General features: G+C 40.1%; 1 protein-coding gene across 1 annotated transcript; it reads right to left on the bottom strand.

Moving 5' to 3' along the window:
- Positions 1-11,850: 11,850 nt before the first annotated feature.
- LOC130920253 (cytochrome b5) lies at positions 11,851-15,329 on the bottom strand. Its single transcript, XM_057843343.1, has 5 exons — positions 14,905-15,329; positions 13,268-13,396; positions 13,172-13,198; positions 13,063-13,097; positions 11,851-12,908 (listed from the first exon to the last, which is right to left on the bottom strand). Exons 1-5 carry the CDS (start codon positions 15,097-15,099, stop codon positions 12,827-12,829), a joined length of 468 nt encoding a protein of 155 aa, XP_057699326.1. The 5' UTR covers positions 15,100-15,329; the 3' UTR covers positions 11,851-12,826.
- Positions 15,330-17,752: the final 2,423 nt, after the last annotated feature.

The raw sequence follows: 17,752 nt of genomic DNA, 5'->3' as shown, positions 1-17,752 counted from the left end.
CTTCTGAACTGTGAGAGTTGCTTAGTCGGACAAAATACTGCAATGCGTGCAGTTTGCGTGAATTATACAATGGTGATAACATAAAAGAAAAATAATCATAGCAAACCTAAAAGAAAAATACTGGCCTTAAACCAAAATCGAATTGTTTCTTTCTTGGCCCATGGTCCAACCTAATGCAACGTTTTATGGAAATCAAAGTAGATTAAGCACTATCTTGCGCACAACAAAATAAACTGTAAACACCCCTCCCTCTTCCATTTTTGTTTGGCCTTGGCAGAGTTTGAAGCTGTTTGAGTGCTTGTATTAATAGTTTGATTTTATTGCGGTAACAGAACGTAAAGGAGTGCTTTGTTATTTTGTATTATAAGTGTTGTGACTTCCATCTACCTCACAAAGATAAATTCAGGAGTTGTGTATTACAGTTCCTATAGGTTCTGATAGTACATTGAAAGTTACCTGTAGGGCTGACACACTTAATAATCTAGAAACAATGGGATAGTCTTTAATGAGCACCAAAGGTGCAGGAAATATTAGAAAGCCAGCTGTGCTTTGATATGAATAGAGATCAGCTCACCTGTATGGCTGGTGCACAACTCTATCGTTTGAATATTAAGTTAACTTTTTCACTGCCACAGATATACAGTATATCTTTAGCAATTATATATTTGAAAGGGAATGTGACAGACTTCACCAGCTTTTTTTGTGAAATTAATGTTTGTAAACTACGGTATTAAACGGGAGAAGACGGATGTATTGAGTTACAAGTCTCTGGTGATAGTGCCGGTTCTTCATTTTGAATTTGAAATCAGCACCGCTTTTAAGAAGTTTGAGAAATGGATTTGAGTGTTGGTGTGTTACCATACTTTGATTTGAGGGAGAGAAATGCCAGCAACTTGGAGGTTGACCTCACATGCCAAAAATGTTTACTCAGCAAACTTAGTTATGTGTCAAGGTATAGACCCCATTAACGTCACGTCACAACACCGCCCCCCTGACTTATGCTGCCATATTGTCCGTCAGCTCATCGTGTTTACATATTACCGCTAAGTACATTCCTCCTATTACTGCGTGTTTTTCTGCTTGTCTAAGGAATCACCGCCTAGTAAATGAACCCAAAAACCTTCCTGACAATCGTTAACATTGATTAATCAAAATGGTGAAGGTATGTGTGGCGGTTGGTTGCAGTAACAAAGAAGATAAACGGTCATTTTAGTAGTTACTGTGTGCCCATTGTTAAAAGGGCAAATCTCTAAAGCAGCACGGTTTGTTTATCTCGGTCCATGATGCGTTTGTGTTGACAGCCGTCAGACAGCAGTGGAAACAACAATAGTCGTGATGCAAACACGATCGCAAACATCATCAGACGGAGACTACGAAGCTCGTCGCCACGGTCGCGCAGCAAGAAGGTGAGCGCAACAACAGGTGTTGTGCCGAAAAATAGCCGCCCCGCGTGAAATGTCCCCCCTGACGGGAGCGCCCACACGGAAACAACTTTCTTGTACCGTGCATATGTGGCCCATTATTTTACTCTGCTTGAACTAATAAATGTCATACCTGTGTGATTGTCATTGGGATATGGTAGTGACTCGTGAAAACCGGTAGACTAAATACATTTCTGTTCAAAGATGGTTATGTGGGCAAGTCCACGATTTGTTACTAAAATACAGTACTAATATTTTGTGTAATTATTTAAAACTGATTTTACAGTCGTAAATCCATTACTGTAATTCGTCCATGAAAACATTTGATGTTTTCACTTCAATAAAGTGTTATGAATAAGCGCTCCAGTCAGAGGGGACATTTCACACGGGGCGGCTATTTTTCGGCACACAGCGGTGTTCTGTCAAAATTTACTCCCTTATAAAATTTTTCTCCCAGAGCTTTTGTGGTGCTGAAAAAGCCCCCTTTTACATTCATTTAGACCCTCAATACTATCCAAAGGTGCTAACTACACTGGATGCATCATAAACATACATGTGCAACATGAAAATGGCGTAAATTAATACTTAACGACACGGCAAAGTCGTTAACAGTGAGAGAGCGGGGTGCAGTTGTGTGCAGCCAACATGGTAGGATATGTCTGAGAACTTTTCTACATGTCTTTCCATGATCAAACTTAAGTAAATATTCATTTCTTTAAAGAAAGTTCGAAGTGTTTACTTTGGAATCGCTGCATTCGAGGCTATTTTTAACGTTATGTGCATGCACAGAACCGCAAAGTAGCAATTTTTGATGGGTTGCAAAATTTGTCACAACACCAGCCCGTTGTCCAACCACCGATCAAGTTTCATTTTACAATCGTGACAATGGTGACGCTCAGCTGCCCAAATGTTGGTTTATATTAGGGCGGGTGCCGATTTTGGGTACCCGACGCCTCATCGTGACATAAACTGGATTATATCTGGAAATTTAGTGGTCTCAGGACGAGCTCTGACGCACGGGACGGGACCGGAAGGGAGGAAACATCGATTTGGGCATCAAATATGGATCTGGCGACTGGATCGACCGAAGCTTTTCCAAATAACTGCTTTTATGCAACTCATCCAATAAGTTTACAGCGTCTAAAAGCACCAGGGCTTCCATAATTTGTAAGTGAATCCACCTTTAGAAACTACGATCATTGGCAATACGGACACGCAATGACGGACAATATGGCGGCACAATACAGCAATCACGTGATTGTGTGACGTTGGTGATTGGGGTTTATAGGTCAGGGGTCTCCAACCCTGGTGCTCGAGAGCCGCTATCCAGCTTGTTTTCCATGTCTCTCCCTCCTTTAACACACCTAAATCAAATGATCAGCTCATCAGCGAGCTCTGCAGGAGCCTGATAACGACCCCGATTATTTGATTCAGGTGTGTTTAAGGAGGGAGACATAGAAATCAAGCTGGGTAGCGGCTCTCGAGGACCTGGGTTGCAGACCCCTAGTATAAGTGATAGACACTGGCTGCTGTAATAGCGAGAGAATGTTTTTTAAAAGTGCACAAAATTACCAACACTAAATTTGTACACAACATGGATGTGTTCAAAGGGAACAAACAACAAATCATAAATTTCACAACAATACCACAGTGTGAAACAAAATTTACTGCAAATCATTTTCACGTTTTCTGTTTTCATCACTGATAACCCTTCTTTCATAATATTTTTGCACCAACATCTGTTCATTTTTTTGTTATGTCTGCCATTCTTGGCCCTTGCATCACACACTTTGGGCCCTATTTTTGGGCCCTTTGGAAGCGAAACAGCCCCACAGCATCACGGTCTCATCTTGGTCTTGGTCTCATCTGACCAAAAGCAGGTCCCAGTTGAAGCCTGGGACCGTGTGTATTTTTGTGTGAGACATAGATTGAGCTTTTTGGCAACAAACACTCTAAGTGGGTCTGGCGTGCCATGAAAGATGCGCATGCTGAAAAGCACCTCATACCCACTGTGAAGTATGGGGGTGGGTCAGTGATGCTGTGGGGCTGTTTCGCTTCCAAGGGCCCTGGGAACCTTGTTAGGGTGCATGGCATCATGAATAATTTGAAATACCAGGACATTTTAAATCAAAATCTGTTGCCCTCTGCCCGAAAGCTGAAGATGGGTCGTCACTGGGTCTTTCAGCAAGACAATGACCCTAAACATATGGCCAAATCTACACAGAAATCGTTGACAAGACATAAAATCAAGCTCCTCCCATGGCCATCTCAGTCCCCAGACCTTGTTTTGTTGGCAAAAGGGGGTTGTACAAAGTATTAACACCAGAGGTGCTAATAATTGTGACACACATTGTTTGATGTCAAATAATTTTTTCATTATGTGGGATTTTTTTCCCCACTGAATGAACGCACTTGTATTGAAGGTTGGATTTTTCTCTTTTTCCATTAAGGTCCCACATTATTTGAAAAAAAAAAAAATTATTAGAAGCTAAAAAACACATCTTTTCAGGGGTGCCAATAATTATGGAGGGCACTGTATGTGGTTGCGGAGTAAGCCCCACAATCAAATCGTTCCTCTTTGGAGGCCGGAATCAAAACTTTGCGTTTTCATCCTTCTTTTTCACCATGTAAAGGCGAGGCCATTCTGCAACACAATCGTTGCGTCTTGGTGTCGCAGCGTCACCATGTAAAAGGCCCCAAAGACTAGCAGTTAAAGGACATGGAATGAAGCCGCTTGGTTGTGTGCAAACCAGTCGGCGATATTTTCTACCATTTCAAATGCATCCCATCCTCTTTCCAAAGAGCAGGCATGCACCTGTACACAAAATTACAAAAACTGAGTCTAAAATGCCCTCTTGCAGTCTAGATTTTGACATCGCACGAAAATGAAGCCCTGTGTCTTAACTTTTACCAAATCCCTGAGACAAGCAAGTTTACCGAACACATGGGGTAGGATTGAACCCAGGTTAAGAACCACTGCTGTAGAGGAATAAATTTGCTTTCTCTGGCTTTTTTGTTGTTGTTATGCGGTTTAATGTTCTACAAAATAAGATAGTGGGGGGGGGGGTCTGACGCTAAATTACATTGAGGTTGCTCTATATGAGGTGAAACTGTATTTTATCCTTTCGGTTTATAAAATGATTTAATGATTTTAAATTTGAAAAAGGCGATCACATTTTGGTTGAAAAGTCATACACATTCGAAATACTGCTATGTATTTTCCAATGGAAAATCCTGGATTATCCCCTTCATTTGTTTGGCAACAGACATCTAGTTAAAAATGGGCATCATCAACAACAAGAATGAAATGGAGTGAAACAGTACAGGATTTATGATAGTTTTCAAATGGAGTTTACTCTTGATAACTTCAAATCAAGATAAATATCTCCAGCATCTTCTGGGAGTTTACTGCATCATTTGCTTTATAACACACCATATCAGAGGGAGAAATCTACCTTAATCTGGTATTAGTATTCACCTGAGTGCTCTTCTTATTGATCCCATTTCCTTATTGCAGCTCAGTTGATCCAATGTGCTGCTGCCTTGTTTACAGCTACACGTTATATGAATGTCCTAAAAAGGGGCATATGTCAGATTCATACATCATTCTGCTAACATTTGAACATTTACTGTACATGGAGAAATGGTGGACCAGATACATGTTGCCTACTCTGAATGCACAACACAGTGCATTTTTTAACATGTGAGATTAGATGGTATTTTAGTCATTATACTCTGGGATGTTGGTTAGTAGTTGCAAAGAAACCGTAAACTGCAGTTTACACAGATAACTAACAGATGACAAAAACTAATGTAAATTTTAAGAAAATTAACATGCTTTGGACCCTCGTGAGGATAAGCGGAATGAAAAATAAATAACATGCTTTGGGCTAGGCATGTGCCGGTATGAGATTTTGACAGTAAGATAACCTTAAAAGAGAAATATCACGGTTTCACAGTATTGCAATTACAGCTCTAAAATGTATTAGAGATGTCTGGGTGAAAAAAAAGCTTTTTTCCATTATTTTTCAAAACATTTTAGCAAATTGGAACAGAAGTATAATGTAATGTTAAATGAAAATAAATTTAAAAAACAACAAATGAAATAAACAAATATTCTAAATAAAATTAAAATATATGCAGTCCTTTAGGTGAGCCTAAACCCTTAGCCCCAGCTCAACATTATTACCATCAGCACACAAATAATTGAATCATTTTCCATAAAAGCGTGTGTACGAGTCGTATCATGTTTACATTATACACACACTATTTCTCAACGCAGACAGTCGCCAGAGAGAGAAAAACCCACTACGATTTACCACCGCAAGACACACTAAACACGTTGGCGTTAACTCTTGTAGCTTCTGGGAAACGTTAATGACAGTTAACTAAACTTTGATTTTGTATTAATGCGAAATCACATTGAAGGTATTGGTTCTTCGGTAGCCACCCTCCGCAAACATGTTTTACATGTTGGTTGGCCCTCCTCCTGTAAGCAGTGGCCATCTGTAACTTTTCTGTAGCCGAAGTATTCCCAGACCAGCGATTTCATGTTCTTCGATGGGGGAAAAAGTTCAGGACTTTCACCTCCTCCAGCCATCGTGTTGCACAGCTGACTCACTGACACTGAGCAACAACTGATGGGGGAAGGTTGAGCCTTGCAACTGCAACCGAAGGATAAATAAAAATGTCTTGCACATAAAAACAATAATTATATGAAAATCTTTTTTTTTTTTTTTTTTTAAATGATCCTCACATATTAAAAGCAAATGCACTGAATTTAACTCATGGGCTCCCACTGACAGTGATAGACGTCTAATCCATTTGATTTGGGAGGGGCTGGCAGAGAATAATCATGTTTCAGTGCCATTGAGGGGAATATCCGTCCAATCCAGTTCCCAATCCCAGTCCAAATTGATTGGACATCTCTCACCACCATTGACAGTCAATGAGTTAAAATTCAAATGCTGAAGTGTACTTCTTTGCAATTATTTTCACATGCTTAACAAAACTCACAATTACGACTGAAAATCTGATATATGAAAGGGCTCAAAAGCGAATTTTTTTTTGATTGGCAACTAATAGCAGGGAGAAGGTCAGCTAGATATAAATACAGTACAAATAATTGACACTGAAGGTACCTCAGCAGGAAAGCATTTAAATGTTCCTGAATGACCTCTAACCTTCTTCCAGGGAAATATGTCCTGTTGTATTGAAGCTTTTAGGCAGTTGTCAAAGCTTTTATAATACTCCTGGGATATTTGTCAACGGCTAGAAAATCCTTCATGCTCCTTTTCACGTGGGCGTGTCCTGAACATAAGGTCCCTGAGTGCAAATGGGAAATATCATCTCAACATTGCTCCGTGTAAAAACTAATCATGGCGAGCATGTATCCCGTGAAGTTGACCTTTTCAAAGATCATGTATTTTTTTTACAGTCTTCTCGCGTCACTAAGTGTTTTTCCAGTCATTTGCGAATTTTGCTGCAACTTGTCTCCCAGGACTGATGTGCATTAGCAGACTTGCCTCTTGTTGGAATAATTGACAGGCTTTGATGCTTAGATGAGAGCTTGGTATTCTCCCACAGGTGTTCTCTGACAGCGAGGCATCAATCCGGATGGCCATCCCTGCTGATATGGAGGCAAGTGATGAGCACAAAGACGACACTAAATAAGAAACATATTTTAAACGTATTATGCACCAGTTACATTTAAAAAAAAAAAAAAAAAAGAAAAAACAACAGCACATAGGGCACTCATTTAACTGATTTTGACTGCGGAATGTTCATTCGACCCTCCTGCTCAAAATGGATTGGACAACTAGTGCCATCAATGGCACTGAAACATGAGCATTCACGGCAAGTCTTCCCGGTTTAAATGAATTGGATGTCTGTCGCCATCAGTGGCATCCAATAGGTTAAATATTATTGGGTGGGGGGTCAATTTTAGAGCAACTTTAGGCTGTAACCAGTGTGTTTTTTTAATTCATTTTAATTTAAATAATTTAACATTCTCCCAATGGTCTATTTCACACATCCACAACGATGTGCTATATGATGTTGTGACTGTCTGGGTCGGGCTGAACCTGGAATGAAATTGATTATTTACATTGTAAATTCCGTCTGAAGGTAATAAAATTATGAATGAACACATGTGGAATTATGTATTTAGCAAAAAAAAAAAGTTACTAAAACGTGTAATATTCTAGTATCTTTAAAGTTGCCATCCTTTGCTCTGATTACTTTTTTGCACACTCTTGTCATCCCCTTGATGAGCTTCAAGACGGAGTTCCCTAGAATGGTTTTTGACTTCACAGGTATGCATTTTCAGGGTTTATTAGTGGAATTTATTGCTTCATCAATGCGGTAGGGACCTTAATTTTTGTTGCATTGAATGAGGAGTGTCCAAACTTTTGGGCTTTTCTGTATTTAAGAATACAATAACTATTTAAAATAATAATAATAATAATTCCTTATAATTGCTTAATGGTCAAAAATAGCCACCAGCTTCATAAATAGTTAAAGTGCCCATGACAGCTAAAAGCATGTTTATTTCATATTTCACGCGGTATTTTATGCTCCTGAATGAAATGGACCGCTCTGATGTGTGTGGAAGCGATCGATTTATTTATTCAATTTTTTGAATCCCGCGCCATGAAAATGAGTGACTTCCTGGATTGAGGAAGAATGCGAATGTGACGTCACCCGGGTCACCATCTCACAATACAGCCATTAGCCATAGCAGGTAGTCTTGTACACCAGACTCACCGCTGTTCCAGCAATAGAGTCTGGCGACCAATGAACGGATCAAATTTCCAGGGCGGAGCAAGCCACAGCAAACAGACAGCGGAGTGGACCAATCAGCAACGGGCAGACGTGAAGTTGGTAAAGCGACAACTCGCGTGGCCCGAGCGGAGAACGGAGAAGTTTATTTAGCATGGCTAGCGCGAGACAGCCTGTTGTCAATGACTTGTGTCTATGTGTTTTATTAATTTAAAACTCATTTTATTGTGGATTGGAACAAATTCTCGACTCTTCTGTTCGTCATCTGTGTTGTTGTGGAGACGACTTCCGACGCGGAAGAGTGACGTTACTTGTTAAGAACACGTCACGCAAATAAACAAATCTGATTGGACAGTTGATTTTGTTCTTGCTCGAGAGGCCGTTAATGGGCTGGGTCCCAGACTATCCTCACAGTGTTTGAAAAATACAGGAAGAACAGTCTAGCCGTGCCAGGCTACATAGCATGCAAAAGGGCTGCCGCTTCAGCTGATTTTGCGTATCAATTCGTTAATTTTTTCGCATCACGCCAGTCCTCTGTGCTGCAGGCTTTTGTTGCTGCACCGGGGAGAGGCGTGTGAACCCTTTTGGGTTTCATAAAGTTCCCGTTCACCGTGTGGAGAATGGCCAAAACAAGTCCGACAACTGTGGGACCATTGGACCGACGAGGAAGTGGTAAACTACGTGTTTTGTATTACGTCAAATACTGTGATCATGGCACACGTTTTAATAAGGAGGTGGCTTGTATTTTGTGGGTGACAATACTCGCTGTCGACAGAGAAGGCCACATGGCCGACGACCGGCGGCTTGTCGCACACCCCCCTTAGACCTTTTAGCGTGCCCGTCCACATAGTGCTTTCCTCGGCTTTGCCCTGAGTAGCTCCCCGCTCCGACGTCGGCCGATTTGTCCATAGAGAATGCGCTATTTTCGGCGTTCATTCCCCTCTCTCCCCTCTCTGCCTGCCCACTGGGGCCGCATCAGAACGACGAGCTGGAACTTGCTTGCCACCGGTGTTCTGTCAAATTTTGTTTTGCACCCCATCAGAAATTGCAACTTTGTGTTAAAAATAGCCACAATAACAGCGGTTACAAAGTAAACACTACAAACCTTTACATAAAAGAATATTTACTAATGTTCAATCATGGACGGCCATGTAGAAAAGTTCTCCTCAGACACATCCTGCCATGTTAGCTGCACACAACAACTGCACACTGCTCTCTCACTGTTTACGTCTTTGCTGTGTCGTTAAGCATAAATTTACGCCATATTCGTGTTGAACATGGATTTTCACGATGTTACTTGTTATTTAGCACCTGTGGATAACATTGAGAGTCCCACTGAATGTAAAAGAGGGCTTATTCACTGCCACAACAGCTTTGGGAACAAAATTATAAGGGTGCAAAATTTGGCAGAATAGGGGGCTGGCAGATCGTTGAAGACAATCAACCCTGCCGCCGTGTGTGACATGAGTCGGGGTAGTTTTGTGTGATTTTTCGTATTCGAAAGGCGAGAAAAGGACTTGGAAACGCAGCTCGTTTCAGGTTAGCATGTCAGCTAGCTGTCACGCCTCCTGTTTTATTTACGCTCTTTCCTCCGTCTCTGAAGCCAGAGCAGGGAAATGACAAAATCCGGACTAACTCCGGAGGCATAAAATACTGTTCGGGAGGTGCAAGAAGTCGACAGTTTTGACCATTATGTAGCAATCCCCCCCCCCCCCCCCCCCCCCCGTCGTACTAAACAAATGCATTTTTAATATTTCATATTCCATTTAGCATAAGACTGTTATTTGTCATGATCATACCATTTATTTAGCAATTGGGGAAATATACTTAGATAAAAAGAACATCCTGTAAAAATATTTGAGTAGAGAGATTGAAACAACCATGATATTTTGCTGCTCTGTGTCGCATTTTCCTCGTTCTGAATCTTCCCCCTCATTGAGCTGAATTCTAAATCAGCTGAAATCGTGACCCTGCCGACATCATCATCCAGCTGGGGACACTTGTGTGCTATAATGACAGGCAAGGCTAAACGGCAGATCAAAAGACTAATTTCTCGTCATCTGCGCTTTGCCAAATTGTTGTATATGGTCGAATCGTCTCAAAATATGATTTTAATTCACATAATAATGCTATTTAAGATTCTTGTTATGCTGTCCCAGGCACTTTAAAGGTGTGATGTGTCGATTTTTTTTTTTTTTTTAATTACCAGAAATAGTCACTTGCTCTATAAAGGGTTACAAGTTTAAAGTGTCAACTTTTGAATAGCTGTATTATTTTATTATTGTTCTGCATTATAGTGTTAAATGTGTAGTCAAGGCCCCAAATCACTATGTTCACGATGTCTCTGAGTAATACAGTTACCATCTGGTTAGGGAGGAATTATCACACTGCTCAAGGTGTTGCATTAGTACTTCAAGCATGTGTGACAGCTTTGCCTGTAACGCATTCATTACACGATGTTACCTGTCGTCTCCGTTTGAGGTTTTTTTTTGGTAGTACATTTTAATAATGTCTTTAGAACGACACATTGAGCTAGTAGTGTCCCCTTGTGTTCAGAATGAGAATGGCATATATGGCGTATTTAATTAGTGTGACCTGAACTTGTGCTCGTTTGATTATACTGTATTACCTCAAATTATCACAAAAGGCTGAAAAATGGGGAGGGGGGGGGGGGGGGGGGGGGGGGGGGGGTCATTAAAAACGCGATTTGGCAAAGTTGCGAACCATTGACAAAAGTGGACGAATATGGGCACCCCACCAGATTTTTGGGTTGAACTCTAACAGACGGTTATCTATCATTCAGTGACCACTGACCTGTCAAATAGTGTTCTGGATGACCGGATTGGACATAGACTCACTCTAACATTTTGTACAAACCGAAAGAAAGTGGTGGTAGTTTTATATTTAAGCTGAACCAATATTGTATTCAATATGGAATTTTTTTTTTTAAATGCATTAGTTTTCTTCACCAAATGTCCGCTTTATTCAGGAAATGCTAGGTTTGTTTACACCTAGTATCTAGTAAAAAAAAAAAAAAACAAAAAAAAACACACATGTAGGACTGTAGGCTTTATGAAGTTTTCTTTGGTTTGGTCCTAACAACTCTTGGCTAGCCAGACGCTTGGACACTGACTTTAAATTGGTTTCCGATCTCCTTTTGACGGGCCAGAGGAAGGAGCTGAGGAGTGAAAAGGTGGTATCAGACAAGCAAATTAACTTAAAATACAGAAAGACTTCAACGCCCAAGACAAGGAAGATTGGTTGGCAGAAGTTATCCAATCTGAAATCTACGTTTTGAATAAAACAGCATAAATGTTCAATGTGTGCATAATTATTCCAACACTCAAGCAATTGGATTTTCCAATCCTTCTATTTGTATGTTACTTCTTTATGTGTAGAACATGAAGTTATATTTTAAATTGTGTGATAATTCTCTACCTGGCAGGGAACAGTTATTTCAATTAATCCATCTTAAATGTCTTTTAAAGCCAGAACTGAAATACTCCCTTTTAATAGTTAACATGATGAATACTTAACTCCTTCACACTTGTAGTGCTGATAGTGATCATTTGCTGCCAGCCTCCACCAGATCAAATGGCTTGGATGTTTGTAACTGTCAGTGGCAGCATTTTCAAAGAAAGAAACAATATTAATTGCTTTCAGAATTTATTTGAATCAGGTACTTTTAATGACATGAGATGGCAGATAAAATACAACAGCATAGGAAATTTATACAACTGTGAGTGTTATGTTTTGATTTAAACAGTGCAAGTTGTAGCACATATTTTGTAAAACAGATTTTAAAGGCAGGTACTGGATATCCATTTGCACAGGTGCACAATGCTATATTAATGATATAATTAACAAAACAAAAATCATACAATTGCATGGAATCTTTTGCTGAACAGATAACATATTTTTCCACACTTCCGTGTATAAGTGTTTCTGAGGTTTGCAGACAGAAGGAATTCGGTAAAAATCGCCTAACAATAAGGGCTGGGTTAACATGGCTTCATGGGAAAAACAAGCTAATAACCCCCATTCTGCTATCTTGTTGAAATTGTTATAGTATAAATACTTTTGCCATACAACCTGGACAACAGTAAGACAACTCTACGTACATATTAAATTCCCCCTTGATAAAGTCTAGATTTGCAATTTACGTCGCCATTTTCAGAGCGCTAGTGAAACAAACTGGGAAAATATAAGACTATAAAGAATGCAATCAAGTCTGGAACTAGATTTTTCCCCATATAAACTGCAACTAAGAATAGGCATTTTCAGTCTCAATGCTGATCAGATTTAAAAAAACAGCCATTTGCTTCTAAGCAAAGTGTTCTTATCCTTTCCAATCAGACAAAAAAAGCAGACATATGCATAGTTAAACAACAATTACAACAGGCAAAATGATAACAAAGTATCTGGAGGCAACGAGTTCCGTAAAGTCTCCTCGACTGCCTGTTTGCTGGGGTAGGTGGATGTCGACTTTACGGGAGATAAACAATATCCGCCCTCCTCTTGTTGTCAAGAATAGAGACGGTTCGAGGGGATAATATGCAAGGTGTTTTGGTCAAACATGTCAAAGGCCTCCAGATGAGAAGAATGAGAAATGGTGCAGTCGGCACTCAAGAGGAGATGTAGAACCGATACAGGACTCCAATGACAGTCGCGGCGATGGCTGGTATCACCCATGTGGTCCAGGAGTTGCTGGGGTATGGGTATAGAATATTATCATTGTTGAATATTCAATGGTGAGGGTGTCATAACACATCAGGAAATAACACTTGCCCGCATGCCACTCTTTGGGAATTACTGGTATAAAAATATAAAAACAATCTGCAATGAGATTTTGATGACTGACCTGGACCCTCCTGATGGGAATTCTACATCTGGCAGCTGCAGAAACAGACGTTGGGAAGTAAAGTTTGGTTTATTACTCCAAATGTTTACCACAAGATTTTTACTCTTACCTTTGGCTTATCCTTTTTTCTGTCATCCTGCAAAGACGGGTAGATTTAACGGAATGACAGTAAATACTGTAAAACATATTCGTAGTTCAAGTTTACCATGTGAAGCTCGCCGATGTAGTACTGCTGCAGCATCTCTCGGGCGTCCGTTGAGTGACCCACATCTTCAAAGCTCTCTGTTGCATCCGAACCAGCCTGCTCCAGCAACACCTCCTCACCTCCTGGATGCTAAATGCACAAACGCACCATCACACAATAAGATAACGATTCAGTGAATGTTGAACAGAAAGATTTGCCTCATGTTCAGATTCTGTAATCAGCAGCCTCCACAAAGTATATTTCTAAGAAGCAGCTAAAAACACAGTTTAGTCAAGAGTTTGGACTACAACGGTATCTCTACTTACAAATGTCTACAAACGAAATGTTCAGGTTATGACACACCTCAACGGGAAAATATGGCCTCTTGTTACAAAAGAAATTTCAGGATACGAGAGGCAAAAATACAGTGCTGTAAAAGATATGTATGTGCTTCCTGTTTTTAAAGGTCCCGTCATAAAATCTTGCTGCCCTACTGGTAATAATCTTTCCCATCCCGCTTCACTAATGAGAATCTGCTCTCATTTTTGGCCCGTTGTTGATAGTTCATTTTTGCTGTGGCAGTACAGCACAGGCGCGACGATCATTGTTGTTATAGTGGGCTTGACGTCTTTGCCAAAACAGCACAAGTCTCCTGCCGTGTTTGTCTCACAATGAGTTTTTTTTTTTGTAAAGCTACACCAGGGTCACTATATAAGTAGCACATTACAGCACCGGTCACCTTGTGTTTTTGTGTCATAAAGGGTGGGATAGGCGTTAGGCACTTTCTTGAAAGTGAAGAAAGCCATCAAAGCAGTACACCTTCAAGAGCGTGACTATCCATCCATTCAATAGGAGTCAGTTTCATGAAGAGATAGTGAGACTTCTCTGGATTAAAGAAAAAGGAAATCACTTGAGACAAAACCACCGAAATGCTAGTCTGCCACAAAGCCAATGCCATTTTCGATCTCCTGAAAGAAGAGGACACTGACTCACTATTTTTCTTTTTTCTCTATTTGCATTATTTTCTATTATCTACTTCATTCCAGATATCAACGGTTATGTTAGGTATATGGAATGATTCAAATGTGTTTGTCTGTTGTTTTATTCCAGTTTTACCCCAATTATAAAATTTAATGTGTTTAAGTAGTACTTGGAACGAATTAGGGCATATACATGGAAAACACGTCTCTATTTATGGAATTTTCAGGTTACAAAACTAATTCCAGAACCAATTAATTTCGTAAATAGAGGCATCGTTTTTAATCTACTGTCGATAAAACTCATTTATCCGCTTTAAAAAAAAATCCTTATGTCTATGAAGATTTTAATGATTTGTAATATAATGTAATTCAATTAAATGTACGTTTGCGCAAATATCTGGTGAATCATGAATCAAGTTTCAAAGTCCTTAGATTACATTTACTGCAGTAAAATGCACTTTTACCTGAAAAGTATGACCGAAAGTAACCTTATTTGGTAACAACGGGCACATGCGCAGTTTGAATGACCAATCACCGTTCGACATTTTATGACACACCAAATCCTCGGCGAATTCCAGGAAATAGCCATCGCCGAAATTTGTCGTCTCGTACCAAACGTTAACTCACATCGCGGTTGTCACAAACATAAAAAAATTAACTTTGTAAGGGTACACTTACTTCTTCGAGGAAACTCGTGACATCATATAGTTTGTCGTGAATGATGAGCCATGTGTCGTTGCTCTTGTTATGGAGTTGTACATCTTCTAACGTGTAGTACTTAACACCATCTTTTAAGCTTTTGCCGTTTTCTTCGCCGTTCACCGTAGGTCTGTTTTCTTCATTTATTGGATTACCTGTAATTTCCTCACCCATTTTAGGTTTTGCTGCAAGAAATACTCGTCAATGTTGACTTAAGTAAAGCCACGAATTCCGTTCAAAAGGCCCACCCAATTCGCACAGCACTAAACGTGATAAAGGTTGAACGAGGATAACAACATAAACTTTAGCACGCGAAGAAATTCCGTAAATTAAAATAATATCACCCCTGGCCTGGACGCCCCTTTACATCAGCAGATAAGAGATAAGCCCAATGACATGAGTGCCTTCTACTTGGCAATCATGCGCAAACTCGACAGGTCAGATAGCCAATCAAATTGAGGCTCCAGGAGCGAGAGCCAATCATATTCAACACTTGATAAGCACTAGACCTAAAACTTCAATGTTGCGCAACGTTTACGCATAAGCTATTTGGAAGATTTTGCATAGATTTATGGGGCAAACATAATTTACTGGTCCAATATTCCGAAGTGAAATAATAGGTATATTTGAAATAAATATTACGATGTCTTCTCCAAGAGGAAAGTTGATGGATAAAATTTCTGTAGTGATCCCCACATTGATGGCAAAATATCTGAATACCTTTGGACATCGTTATAAAATATTTATGGCTTGTTTCCCCAGAGCATAACGAAGTCAAAACCTTTCACCGAGTGTTTTACACTTGCCCTCCTCCATCACAGCCTGGCCAGAACATGGAATGCACCGTTTTATTGTGTATTTCTAAAGACAAATAATCAAATCATCTACTTTGCGTCTTTCCAATATTATCTGTTTTTATTGAAATAAACGTTAGCTTGTTCTACCTTTTTCCAGCCAATTCAAACTGGGACATATATGTTAATTTGTAGCTCTGCAGCAAAGTCTACTCTGGCTAAACCTGACATCCAGGCAACGTTACTGATCCCAAAGTCCAAAATGGATTTAAAATTACATTGTTAGACTAAAATAAACAGATTATGCCCTAATTCTCACCCTGACTTTAATCTCAAACTGACATTGACCTGTCAATAAATGAAAAATGGTTGCAAAAAAAATACAGCTAGTTAAGTAAACACATATCTTCAAATTAGGGTTCCATCCATCCATCCATCCATCCATCCATCCATCCATCCATCCATCCATCCATCCATCCATCCATCCATCCATCCATCCATCCATCCATCCATCCATCCATCCATCCATCCATCCATCCATCCATCCATCCATCCATCCATCCATCCATCCCCATTCAATTCAATTCAATTTTATTTGTATAGCACTATATTACAACAAGGTTGTCTCAAAGGGCTTTCCAGAGGCAATATGACAGTCAGAAACAGCAGATGAAATAAATAAAGGTCAAGTCCTGGGCATCCCCTATCCTTAGACCCTCGATGTCGGCAAGGAAAAACTCAAACTCTTTGGGAGAAAATGAGAAAGCTTGGGGAGCACCACAGTCAGGAGAGATCCACTCCCAGGACGGATTGACAGGATGCACCAGGACTGCTAATGGGAATTAGCAGACAGAGTTACAGTTTGTAAAGATGCAATAGAGTAAGGAAACAAGAAGAGGCCCATCTAGCCAGATGAGACGGGGGGGTCAACGAGGACATCCATCCAGCCAGGGGTCCGGATAGTAAGGAGGCTGCAGCTGAAAAATAGCCCCTCCCCAGAGGGGAGAGGGGAAAGGGGACACTGGGTGACTAGTGATGAAGAGACTAGTCAACTAGATATTAAAATTAGAAACTAGAAATAAAGTAAGACGAGTGGTAGGTAGCATAAGAAAAAGGAGATAGGACTCAGTGGCTGTACTTCCCCCAGCATTATAGCTTCTAGTGTAGCTTAGACTGAACTGTGAGTCTAGTCCAATTTCAACTAGCCTGACCATAAGCTTTGTCGAATAGGAACGTTTTTAGTCTAATCTTAAATGTACAGACTGTCTCAGCTTCTTTAATACTAGCTGGAAGCTGATTCCATAAAACAGGAGCTTGGTGGCTAAAGGCTCTGTCACTGACTGTACTTTTAGAAACCCTGGGAACTACCAGTAGACCTGCATTCTGAGAACGGAGTGTTCTGTTGGGGCGGTATGGAACCAGAACATCGGTGAGATAAGATGGCCCCAACCCATTAATGGTCTTAAATGTAAGAAGGAGGATTTTAAATTTAATTCTAAACTCGACTGGAAGTCAGTGAAGGGCCTGGAGCACAGGGGTGATGTGCTCTCTTCTATTAGTTCCTGTTAAAAGTCTTGCTGCAGCGTTCTGGACTAGCTGAAGACCTTTTAGAGAACTTTTAGGACAAGCTGCAAGTAGGGAGTTACAGTAATCCAATTTAGATGTAACGAACGCGTGAATTAATTTTTCTGCATCGTTTTTAGATCAAATATTTCTAAGTTTGGCTATGTTGCGTAGGTGAAAAAAGGCCGTTCTGCAGGTTTGTTTAATATGAGCTTTAAATGATAAGTCTGGGTCAAATAGAACTCCTAGGTTTTTAACTGTGGTGCTGGAGGCTACACTTACATTGTCCAAAGTGACTATCTGGGCAGTTAAAGAGTCTCTCACACTTTTTGGGCCTATTATAAGAACTTCTGTCTTTTCAGGGTTAAGTAGAAGATAATTAGTGCTCATCCAGGTATTTATATCTCGGCCGCAGGTGCTTAGTTTATCCACTTGCCTGATCTACTCAGGTTTAATTGATAAATACAGTT

Source organism: Corythoichthys intestinalis, chromosome 1 (genome assembly GCF_030265065.1).
Source record: "Corythoichthys intestinalis isolate RoL2023-P3 chromosome 1, ASM3026506v1, whole genome shotgun sequence".
Taxonomy (NCBI): Eukaryota; Metazoa; Chordata; class Actinopteri; order Syngnathiformes; family Syngnathidae; genus Corythoichthys; species Corythoichthys intestinalis.
The sequence above is the reverse complement of the archived record's forward strand: the minus strand, read 5'-3'. Positions and strand labels throughout refer to the sequence as shown.